The sequence below is a fragment of the Rhinocladiella mackenziei genome (genome assembly GCF_000835555.1).
Source record: "Rhinocladiella mackenziei CBS 650.93 unplaced genomic scaffold supercont1.2, whole genome shotgun sequence".
NCBI lineage: Eukaryota > Fungi > Ascomycota > Eurotiomycetes > Chaetothyriales > Herpotrichiellaceae > Rhinocladiella > Rhinocladiella mackenziei.
The window spans coordinates 1,416,544-1,428,574 of record NW_013550603.1 but is presented as its reverse complement, the minus strand read 5'-3'; the positions used below and the strand labels follow the sequence as shown (position 1 = coordinate 1,428,574).

The window sequence follows — 12,031 nt, the reverse complement described above, 5'->3', positions numbered from 1 at the left end:
GTTGATGTCAGCTATGAATGGGGGTGCTGGTAGGTAACCAGCGAGCCAGTTCTACCGCCATAGGCAACGCCAGGAGCACTCATCATTATGATACTCAAACTGCCCTGGACCAATTGTTCACGATGACCACCGGAGATGTAAAATCAGCCTAATAAAAAGGGCGAAGTTTGTGGCGGGACTCCGTGCGGGGCTGAAACTTTCGAGTTTTGTTCTTCCGAGTCCTTGGCAGGCGGGTTACCTCGTCGGTATACCAATTCCTGTGTCCTTAAATCAATGACCTTCCTCAAGCTGGACAATCTTATCACAGTTGAGGATCCCAAGAGGATCGAATGCTTGCTTGAGCTGTACCAGAACTTGTCAATATCAACAGAATTCAGAAAAGGGACGGACTGACCTTGCGCATGGCGTCGACGGTATCTTCCCCCAGCTCTTCACGAATATATTCGCGTTTCTTTAGTCCCACACCGTGTTCACCGGTGACAGTGCCATCCATATCGATTGCTCGTCGAATCATGCGATGGACCACATCTTCGGCGGTCTTCTTCTCAGCATCGTTGTAAAGAAGAATGGTGTGGAAATTTCCATCGCCCACATGTCCACAAATTCCACCAACCAACCCACTACTCGCGACATCATCGCGCGTTTCCTGAATGATATCAGCTAATCTGCTGATGGGTACAGCCACATCCGTTGTCCAAACATGATCACTTCCATCTCTTCTCATCGCCATGACACTCCATAACGCCTCCTTTCGGGCGCTCCAGAGTTCTGACGCTTCGTTGGCGTTTCTCGCAAATGCAAAACTGTTGTTTTGGGTGGACTTTGCCAATTTCCGTACGATTCCAATTTGTTCCTTGACAGCCTCTGGAGTGCCTGCGAACTTGAAAAAGAGTGTCGGCGCCTCTTGCCATTGTCGGCTGGTCATCCCACTTTTGTTGATGCACCTCATTTGCACGTCGTCCAGAATCTCCATCCCAGCAAGTTGAATCCCGTCACCAACAACTTTGGCCACACATTCAGCGGCCGCATGAATGGTGGGGAAGGTCGCGACAGCTACAGATTGACTCTTCGGCAGCACCGTCACTTTTAAAGTGGCCTCGGTCACAATTCCGAGGGTGCCCTCGCTGCCGATAAACATTTGTGTCAGATTATACCCGGCGCTGGATTTGCGAGGTCTTCGTCGTGTCTTGATGATGGTGCCGTCAGCGAGGACGACCGTCAGCGAAACCACCCATTCACGCATGGTGCCGTAACGGTAGGCATTCGTGCCTGAACATCCTGTGCCAACCATCCCTCCAATCTTGGCCCCCGGCCCGGGATCCGGAGGGAAAAACATTCCGTGCTCATGAAGGCTTTCGTTGAGATCCTCCCAGCCCAATGCCGGTTGAACGACAATATCTAAATCTTGAGGATGGAATTCCACAATCTTGTCCATTCGCGCCATGTCGATACAAATGCCTCCTCTTGTCGGGGCGAAGTGGCCTTCAAGGCTGGTTCCACCAGATAAAGCGGTAACGGGGATTTTTCGTCTGTGACAAATTTGCATCACTTGGGAGACTTCTTCGGTCGTGGCCGGGTATACGATGCAAAAGGGTCTTTCGTTGGGTTTGGTCGTGTAGGAAGACCATTCGGATCCCGAATGCGAATCGAGATCATCTTGGACGGTTGACACATTGTCCTTCCCAACGATCTGAGCAAAATCCACCCAAGCAGATTGGAGTGTTGAGGTCCGGATATCGTGTTGAGGTGGTTGTGCGCGAGTGAGAGGGGTGGTAGAAGACGGATCTAGTGCCTTTTCCCCTTGGGTTCCCATCCAGTAAAATACTCCCGCAACAGACAGAATGACTCGGTGTACAATTAGCAGGCGACCGGCATATGAAAATAGAGCCCTTACCAGCACTGAGAGACAGAGTTCCCGACCCAGAAGGACCTTTTGGACCGGCGGAAGCTTTGATGTATCGAGCTTCAGAGGCTCTTTCGCGCTTCAGTCGCTCAGCAGTACTTTCGTAGAGCTGCCCTCTGAATGACAAGTTCGGCTTTTCATTCTCTTTGCCCTTCTCTTCCGATTTCGCGGACGAGCTGTGAAGGGTCCTCACGCGACATAGCTGCGGTAATAGTGTCGGCTCCCATCGTCTCGGGTGTTCAATGCTTCGGAGGAAGGAGGTGGCCGGGCGGCCCGATCGCAGGAACTGCTGCGTCATATTTGAATTCGAGAAAGGAATCAGATTGTCATCTCGACATTTCTGCCTTTCAACACGTCCTCGAGGAGGAGGATTACAGGCCGATAAAAAAGGACGAGGATGTCTCCCGCAAAGTCGTTGAACTGACTCGCGGTACGAACTGCGGAGAAGTTTCTTCCCAATGGGCTTAGCGCCATCTGGAATCTCGGTCGAAAAACGGGAAGTTTGCTGAAGCTTCAAACCTGCTGAGAAGTCCGGGAGCCTTCATTCATTCGACCTTCCATTATCCTTCCTTTGTCATTCCTATTCCACCTTCTTTGGTATGCTCTTGGTTCTCGGCCGTTGTCTACGCATAACAGTCCGTTCCCATCTCATTGGCGTTGAATACCCCCTCGTTTCCCAGTGGCCTGATTGCACTCTATGTTGAACCATGTCGAACCTCCAGAAAAGCCAGCTCCTTTCATGAATGCCGGATCCAACCAGGAAAAACGAACGGCTCGAGGCCATGGCAGCGTTCTATTACTAGCCGAGGAATCCATACTGCCCTCGCGACCTCGGGTCAATGGAAAATGCAGCTGAATTTGAAAGAAGACGGACTAATGACCCCAACATCATGAAAAACCTGGAGGATGCATTTGCCTCCTTCAGAGCTATCCGTAAGTCCTTGATGGGCTTTTTGATACTCAATTACAGGACAATCCGACCGTGATTTTCCTGCATCATAAACATTCTGAAAAATCGTCTCTAAGAACGCTGTTTCTTTGCTCTATGGCCCCGGCCGGCTTCCTCTACAATGATGGATTGTCAAAGGAATTCCTGCTATATTTTTTCAAGCTGGTCGAGATGAGTATGGATGCGACTTCACTGCGTTACAGTGTAGGCATGAAAAGAGTACAGCCGACCAGATAAGCGTGTACCCTATCACATGGAAAGGAAGAAACGTGGATGATACTGAAATATTCCAGAATTACCTACTGCAGTGTTATGGGCAACGTGAAAACAACTTTTCAGTTCCCGACGCCATCAAATGGACTTCCTTTTGCGGTGTGAGAGGAAGAACCAATCTCGCCCCAATGAACTTCCATTTGTCGGACGACTGCTGGTTCACATCTGAATTTGTAGAGGCCAGTAGATCGAGTGAACCATTGACTGATGCCTGAACGCCATCGGGTTTATATACGCAGCATCAAATAGCAATCGAGAATGCTGTTGTCGTAAAACTTCCTGTTATCTCGCCCCTGTGCTAAAGGGCGGATTGCTTGTCATTGATTCGATCCACTTAGAACTCAATTTATACGAGCTGTGCATGATATTACACATCAACTTGGTCTCCGCATTCGTGGAACTTCGGACTATGGCGTGATCCGAACACTTAAAACGCCCCGACAAAGGATCGATCGACTGGGTGAATGTCACACCTACATCCGAGAACACCGACCTCTTAATTCACGTCACGTTTCATTCAACCAGGTACCTGTAGAAGGGAATAATTGCCAACAGCTGAGTGCCTCTTTAGTGGATTCCAAGATGTCTTTCTCCAGCATTCCCATTCTCGACCTGTCACAGTCCCGCTTTCCGGAGACCAAACCACAATTCCTCATTGACCTCCGCCACGCACTGCTCGAAGTCGGATTCCTGTACATTAAAAATACCGGGATCCCGCCATCGCTAGTCGAAGAGGTGATACAGCTAGGCAAAGCATTCTTCAACCTGCCCGAGGAAAAGAAATTGGAAATCGAGATGAAAAACGCCCCGAGTTTCCTCGGCTACAACAAACTCGGCATGGAAATTACGCGATTCAAGACCGACTGGCGCGAACAGATCGATCTGTCGACTCCCCACCCTGTCCCGGGCCCAAATGATCCACTGTACAGGAATCTGTTGGCACCGAATCAGTGGCCCGACCCCGAGGCCTTGCCGAGGTTCAGAGAGGTGTATGAGGAATACATGGCCAGGATGGGGGACATGAGCATGGAGTTCACCAGTCTGATTGCGGAGGCGATTGGGCTGCCGGCCGATGCTTTTGCGCAGTTCTTCGATGAAGCCCAGCAGCACAAGTTGAAGATCGTCAAGTATCCGGATCTGGAGGAGCTTGGTGTCGAAGGAGAGGCGCAAGGCGTCGGACCTCACAAGGACAGCATGCTGACGAGCTATCTTTTACAAGCGAGTCATCATAAGGGTCTGCAGGTGCAGAATGCCGAGGGTCAATGGGTGGATTGCCCGCCTCTTGACGGTACGTTTGTCGTGGCTATCGGTCAGGGTATGGAGGCCTTGACACAGGGAGTATGTCAGTCCACGACACATCGGGTGCAGAGTCCCCCACGGGGCTCTGGGGCGCGATTCAGCATTCCTTTCTTCCAGGGGGTCAGTTACGATGCCACGTTTGAAAGCATGGACGTTCCGGACTCGGTCAAGAAGTTGAGATCAGACATTCTGGAGAAGAGAGGCGGTGCGAGGTTGGACGATATCGAATTTACTTTCATCAAGGGCATGTGGAGTAGATTGGGCGAGGCGACATTGATGAACAGAATCAAGAGTCATCCCGATGTTGGCGAGAGATGGGTAAGTGTGTGTTTTCTCAATCAAGCGGCAACAAGAATCTAATCATGCCCTGTACAAATAGTATCCCGAATTGTTGAAGAAGATTCATACAGACCAGGCTGAAGAAGCGTCCAAATTCGCTGCGAGGGAAGCTGTTTCAAAATCCGCATCAATTCCCTCTCAACCTCAATCAATACAAGCGCATTGATAGTGTTCTTCTCAAGTGAAACAATAGAGATTTTTCTCCAGTCCCGCTGATGTTGTCTTCTTTGTTTTATGTTCCTCGAGACATTGGCGGCGTCAGAGCAGCGCTTGCTTGGGGACTTGTTTGTATATCCGACACAATGGCTCAACACTAGCACAGGCAATAGCGTCAGGTATTCATCAGTGGCCGACGCCTGGTGCCTCCTTCTTGTTGCCTTGGGTGCCTGGCCCAAATACATCTCAAGGCAAATCAGGAGGTACTTGTATACTCAACTGAACAATGTGGGATGATGTACAACTCACGGATCCTAATGCTCCGCATTTAGCGACACGCTAAGTATTGGACCCGCTATGTGCAATAATTTTACTTTATATTTTAAAAATGATAATTTTTCGACAAGAATTCTGTCATACTAAAAATCATGGGTCCGGTGGCCTAATGGTCAAGGCGTTGGTTTTCGGTTGCTGGCAAACACCAAAGATTAGGTAAGTTGTCTTTTACGAGAGACATGCATAATGAAGTGCTAATATTTCGAAGGGGTTCGAATCCTCTCCGGATCGAAATGAGCAAACTGTCTTCTTTTTTCTTTTCCTTCCCCGCAGAGGTCTAGTTTTGCTTTTCGGTGAAGAATTCCAGCCGAGGTTTTGTGTGTGGCCAAGTCAAGCAGGAATTCCGTGATTCTTGCAAACAGTCTAGCTAAAATATGTACAGATGTGGATCATGGATCCCTGGCTTTTCAGAGTGCAGCTATGATCAGAAATGCATATTTTTTGTTGCCAGGCTGGTTGTGGGACCACCATTCGGCTCTGACTTTCGCCTTCTATCTTCGCACGTGATCTAGAGGCAATTTGCACGTGACAGGGCTGAGTCTTGAGCTTGACGTCGTTGAAATTTCAATTTGACGAGATACAACCACCTCCGCTCCCTCTGCCACACATTTTGTCATAAGGAATTGCAGAAATCAACTTTGAGCTTCCATTGGATCCCCTATTTCAAAGCCGATATCTCAACGTCTGCCCCGATCGTCTCAGTCTTCTTCCTTCCCCTCCACCTTTCCCGCCCACCATGGCGCCACCTCAGATTAAACAAGACCTGAACCGCTCCGGCTGGGAAACCACAGACTTTCCCTCCAGCTGTGAAAACTGCCTCCCTGACAATCCATACGTACAAATGTTGAAAGAGGAATATGGGGCTGAATGCAAGATCTGTACCAGGCCTTTCACAGTTTTCCGCTGGAAAGCCGATCGAACTGCTCGAACAAAGCGAACCAATATCTGTCTGACATGTGCACGATTAAAGAACTGCTGCCAGTGCTGCATGCTCGACCTCTCTTTCGGCTTACCCATTACCGTCCGAGACGCCGCTTTGAAAATGGTCGCTCCAGGCCCCCAATCCACCATCAACCGAGAATACTACGCCCAGGAGCACGAAAAAGAATTGGAAGAGGGCCGCGGGGCGGTCGAGGCATATGACAAGACCGACGAAAAAGCAAGAGATCTCTTGCGAAGACTGGCAAACAGTGAACCGTACTACAAAAAACAACGCCGACTAGAAGCAGAAGGGTCGGTGAGATCAGGCACCGAAAACCAACCAAGCTATGGACCAGGACCGGGACCGGTGCGAACTGCCGATGCCAGAAAAGGAGAAAACACACCGCGAGGCTCTCGCGCTGGGCCCAGGAATGCTAGAGCCGTTCCAGGCACGACGGTACGACCTCCTCAACCAGAAGATTACCTGCCGCCAGCGGATCCCAACATCACCTCACTATTCGTCACGGGCGTTGAAGACGACTTACCCGAACACGCGATTCGCACGTTCTTTACGCCTTTCGGCCAAATTCGCTCGATAGTTTGCTCCCACCGAGCCCATTGTGCATTTATCAACTACGCGACGAGAGAAGCTGCCGAAGCCGCTGCTGCCCACTGCCAGGGAAAGGCCATCATTCAAGGCTGTCCGCTCCGGCTCAGATGGGGGAAACCGAAGCCGTTGGATAATACCGATCGAGAACAGAGAATCGAGTGGGCGAGAGAGGGCCGGCAAACAGCGGCCGCCGTTAAAAGTGGTGGTGGAAGCCAAGGAGCCATTACCGCTACTGGCAACGTGCAAGCACAGATCGAAGGGGCTGGTGGCGGTGGAGAAACAACTTTCACTGTTGCACCTCCGCCCGGCCAAGGAGAAGTCACATACACCAGTTTGGCGGGTGACTGAAATCTCATTTGTATTCATAAAATGGCGATTTACTACCACTTTTCATTCTAGCATGGCGCTACGGATGGCATCAAGAACAGCGGAACTTACTTCGGGATTACTATTTATTTCTCAAGCGGGATAGGGAGATCCTTTTCCTTCATCGCCCAGACTTGTCCGGATGTTCTCTCGTCGTTTCGTATTATCAAACCGGTCCCGAAAATTCTACACATCCTTCCCAAGTCTGGAAGCCGCGCTCAACTGTTCCCATCTCGTTGATAAGGGCGAAGTGGACGCTTGACTAATTCAACACAGGTGCCAGTCCCACATCGATGTCCTCGCAGCAGATTATGACTGCAATTAAAATTCCAGTGCGCGAATTTCGTTCCATTCCCGATCTCATGTTGCGCCATAAGCTCCATCGCTAGTCTTGCGTAATCGCAAGCAAAATCACACAGTTATTCGGTTCGTCGCATTCGCCCTAGACTCAATACAAAGACCTTTAATCTCATGACGCAAAACAATTGCCCTCCCTGAGTCCTTTTAATGAGTACGCAAACAATAATCAATGCTCAATGCCGTTCGATGAAGGGTATCTATCGCTAGCCACGGACACAAAAAACAAGAAGACCGTTCGTTCAATCGGATTGGTCGAGAATCGGAAGAAAGATGAAACGCTGGGTCAGTAAGATCGTGTCAGCCCCTCCTCTTGTCTCCTGTCACTAGGCCGAAAGGGAAAAAAAAAGTCTCGGGAAGGAAACTCTGTGCAGCTTTATCGGGGAAGAAGTTGTAAGTCGTGCAACCGTTGAAAAGGAGAAGATGAAAGCCTTCACCGTATCGTTTCGTAGAGAGGTTGAGATGTACTTCAATCATCGTCATCGAGAACAATGGCTGTACTCGAGGTAGTACCATACCCCGGAGTTTCGTCATAATTCCCTCTAGATGCGTCTTCGGAATTTGCAGCACCTGATTCTGCCTTGGCTTCGCTCTGAGGTCTGGAAACTAGTGGATCGGCTTTAGTCTCCCAGCTGCCATCTTCTTTGACGAGAATGGCCTTCGTGTCCAATTTATTGGTCTCCTCGAGTGTCTTGCGTACGGTCTGTAGAAACCCGTCAATGACCAGCATTTGGGGCCGAGCATCCTCCCTGCAAATCGGACACTTCCACTGATCTGGACTTGTAAGGCCACTTTTCTTAACATAGCTCGTGCGGCTCAGAAGGAAAGCTTCGAGGTCAAAACATTCACGGTGCCGACATTGTTTGCCTCGGACAGGTACGACCCAAATAAGAGACGTAATGGGATCAATAATGTCAATGCTCATAAGCGGCTGGGAGATGATTAGCTCATCGTCATCTTTGCCGTCATGTTTGCTTTTGAGTGCGGTAGTGATGGCTGACAGGGCCTCTTCCGCACCAATTGGACGTGGCATTGAGAGTACTCTCTTATGATCTGCAACGCAGATAACTTCGACAGCAAAAAGGTAAGCTACGTGAGACTCTCCGGCGGTGAAATTGATGCAAACGATCACTTCATTATCGCCTTCCTTGAGTAGATCAGTCACATCTGTGGCCAAATCTACCCCGTGATGTGCCTTGCGCCGAAATTCAACCCCCATGTCGCCATTGATGGAAACGGATAAGCACTTGGGCCACTTTGTCGACTGGACGGGAAAGCCTGAAAACAAAGCGTTTGGTGATACGGTCACTGCGTCAGAAACGATGCATTTCAATCGGAACTGGACACATCCGTCCCAGACCTTTCGGGATTTTGAGAGGAATTCGCCAGTTGGGTCTAAGCTATTAGCTTTCCGAACCCAGAGTTCATGAGGCACATGCACATTCCAGCGCACCAGACCAGAATTTGCATCGAGGAACTGTGGCAACTCGATCAATTCTTCCACAAACTGATAGTATCTCACTTCAGATTTGTCATTATCGGTGTTGTCGGCCTTCTGGAACGTTGGGCTGCGGAGATGAGCTTGATGGAGGGCAATGCGATCGGGATTAGGTACCGCAATCCACGGTAAGACATGTGTGTGGTCGCGTGGTATAAAAGGTTGGACCTGCGGTGGCACTCGATTCTGTTGAATTCCGGCAGACGACACCGACTGTGGCGGCCCAGGACCAGTTCCGGTATGAACAAGAGAAATACGGGCGGTCGTCGAGAGCTGAGACCGTGGCGGCGAGGGGGGACTCACAGGATTAGGATGCTTATTTCGTTGGACCGAGACCTGACGAATACCTCGAGTAGCCCTACCGTTGACTGGCGATTCAGATGCGCCGGTGTCAGATTGAGGTAATGCGGACCGTGGGCCAATTACATTCGATGGGTTCAACGGAGCTGATCGACGATCGTCAGACGTAGAAGAGGAGAACATAAAGGGTTGTGTGACTGGCGCAACTTGATTCTGTGACTGACCAGCCTCGTGAAACTGACCGTTAGTGGATGGTTGTTGGCGTGTCAGCTGATATATCCCAGCCGCACGTGGAACTGGTTGCGGGGCTCGATTCCTGAGAGCGGAATATTGGCTTAGAAGCTGAAAGTATTTTTGGCAAAATGCTTGGGAAGCTGCAGATAATTGAGCTCCTTGAGCCGCGTTCAACTCGGCAATGGTAAGAGAATTACCAACAGGAGCATTCAGCTCTTGCTCGAAAAGTAACGTCGCCTGTCGCAACCAGTCTTGGTCGGTATACAGATGTCGCAGGATTGAGAGATGAACGGCCTTGAGAAGGACTGGAGATGGTAGTTGCAATGCGTACTTGAACTCTAAGGGACACGGAGGATATCCCCTCTGCAGTGTATTGGATTTGAGAGCATTGAAACTGCTTGGCAAGCAGAGGAAAAAGCATTTCACAGAGTCAAGGAGCGATGGCTCTGGGCCACTAGCCTGTGCCATAAAGAGCTCCGGGCGCATGGGAAAATTTGCAAATACCTCATTCATCTCGTGTGAAAGAAGGTCATTCTGGCCCAATATCGAGCGCAAGACGTGCATGGCTCGCAGGTGTTGTAAGGTAAGTCCAAACTTGTTAAACTTGTCCAACGTAACAAGTTCGGCCGAGGTCGGGGTCAGATCAGTGTGTCCGGTGCAGTCTCGGTACCAAAGGCAATAGAGCGAATGCGTCAGGATGTAGAAAATGTCATTGTGTCGACAAGCATCACGCAGCATCTCAATTCTAAGGCCGTCGATGACAGGTTTCATGTCAACGGTGTATTGTCGACGGTCAAATTGCGCGTTAATTGTCGCATCCAATTGCTCACGAAGAGTAGCGGCGGAGGAAAATGTAGGTGAATCTTGAGGTGTGGGCAGTTGCGCTGAAACCTGAGCCACATCGTTGCTCATCCTCGGTCCTCCTCGTCGTTTGTTCGTTTCTTGGGCCAAATTGGCCTCATTCGGGCGTGGCCGCTTTCTCATTCCCTCGACGTTTTCAACTGCCGTAGGAATATTGGCCGTGGTCGGCGGTGGCTGAGTTTGCGGTGAACGACCGGGATTGTTCATGGAGGCCATTTCCGAAATAGACTGCCCTGGAGCAGAGACTTGAAACCTGAGTGTCTCGTTAGTTTGTAGGGATATGGACTGTTGGGAGGTAAACCCTCGAGGGCCGATAACTTGATGCACATCTTGCACCAGCTCTGGGCGATTGCTCATATCCTTCCCTGACGACCCTTCAACACCGTTGTGTGTACGAGCACTGATGCCCGCATTGTTCAAACTGTCTCTTCTGTGTGTGGGCTGTTCATTCCTCTCCTCTGCATCCGGTTGAGTTACCGACGACGAAAGCATTGGCGCTTCCGATTGAATGAGCAGGGAGGAGGGTATCGGGGAAGAATGGGTTGTCGCAGTTGTACTGCCAACGGCTGAACGTCCTAGGGCTGGATCTTGTTGTGATCTTCTCGACGCCGGAGTGCGGTGTGGTTTGGTCGGGCGGGAGGGGTTGGGAGCAGTTACAATACTCCGGGTATGACCCATCCACGGGCGTAGAGATACACCTAGAAAATGATTGCTTGTTGTATTCGACACTTGAAGGGAAGTAGAAGAGAGAGCAGATGTGGCATGATTCGAGTGGCTACCGCTGGCCACTGGCATACTTGACATCTTTCTCACAAGGTCCTGCTCGGCAAAAGAAAGAGACGCGCAAAGGATGAAAGGAGGAGGCTCATCAACGGCAGTAGAGGGTAGATATAGTGACGTGTGAACCAGGTTAGTCCTCGAGAAAGGCCTCTGGTGCCAAATCAGGACAACCAACAACTGGAGTGGTGAAACAGCATCGCGCCTTTGTGGTGCAAGACACGAGCGCGATATGGCTCGCGCTGCTACTTGTTGATAGGCGTGCGAGTGGTGAATAGCCACGAACACCATTCACAACGGACTACAACACTAACACTCAGGAGAGTCATCTCAGACCATATCACATCGGCAAGGCTGACGGACAGGTGGAAAGGTCAAAAGAACTGTCTGAGCTGGTATAAACGGGAGTGGGTGTGCTCAGTGTGGAGTTTTGATTTATGGGTCTGCGTCTGTGCGCTGTGGTTCTATGGTTTTTATCTGCGGAGAGAAAGACATCACATCCTGGTTGGGCTGCTGATCTTGTTGGTGCTGTTGCTTTCAAGAAATTAACCAAGTTCGGATGGAAGATTCCGGCGCATGGGCTTTGGAGCTCTGGCGGATGGCCTTTTTCATCGTTTCGGTCCTCCAGCTCAACAACTTTTTGTATCTTTGTCCCTTCACAACACAACTTCTTGCTCCTCTCCCGTCCTTTTTCATCTGTACATAACAACAACAGGCTCCTGTCACCCATCCCCATCTCCGTGTCGCATGCGTCATCCTTCTCGAACGACACCTGCGCCTTGTACAACGGCAGCCGCAAGACCACAGCCAATTCAGCCACCACCTCGTGCAACGCTCCTGAGCGACTTGATC

The 12,031-nt window shown here is 50.3% G+C and overlaps 4 protein-coding genes and 1 non-coding gene across 5 annotated transcripts; 3 read left to right on the top strand and 2 right to left on the bottom strand.

The window, feature by feature from the left end:
• Positions 1-270: 270 nt before the first annotated feature.
• Z518_02320 (glycolate oxidase, subunit GlcD) lies at positions 271-2,201 on the bottom strand (the record flags this gene model as incomplete). The annotated part of the gene is made up of 3 exons (XM_013419348.1): positions 271-342; positions 395-1,845; positions 1,895-2,201. The coding sequence occupies 3 exons, from the start codon at positions 2,199-2,201 to the stop codon at positions 271-273; spliced, it is 1,830 nt and encodes a 609-aa protein (XP_013274802.1).
• Positions 2,202-3,707: 1,506 nt separating this feature from the next.
• Z518_02319 (uncharacterized protein) lies at positions 3,708-4,929 on the top strand (the record flags this gene model as incomplete). Its single annotated transcript, XM_013419347.1, has 2 exons — positions 3,708-4,742; positions 4,804-4,929. 2 exons carry the CDS (start codon positions 3,708-3,710, stop codon positions 4,927-4,929), a joined length of 1,161 nt encoding a protein of 386 aa, XP_013274801.1.
• Positions 4,930-5,350: 421 nt separating this feature from the next.
• Z518_02318 lies at positions 5,351-5,486 on the top strand. Its single transcript has one exon. It is a non-coding gene; the product is annotated as a tRNA-Arg (tRNA).
• A 505-nt stretch (positions 5,487-5,991) lies between these two features.
• Positions 5,992-7,134, top strand: Z518_02317 (pre-mRNA-splicing factor slt11; the record flags this gene model as incomplete). The annotated part of the gene is made up of 1 exon (XM_013419346.1): positions 5,992-7,134. One exon carries the CDS (start codon positions 5,992-5,994, stop codon positions 7,132-7,134), a length of 1,143 nt encoding a protein of 380 aa, XP_013274800.1.
• Positions 7,135-7,978: 844 nt separating this feature from the next.
• Positions 7,979-11,206, bottom strand: Z518_02316 (uncharacterized protein; the record flags this gene model as incomplete). The annotated part of the gene is made up of 1 exon (XM_013419345.1): positions 7,979-11,206. One exon carries the CDS (start codon positions 11,204-11,206, stop codon positions 7,979-7,981), a length of 3,228 nt encoding a protein of 1,075 aa, XP_013274799.1.
• Positions 11,207-12,031: the final 825 nt, after the last annotated feature.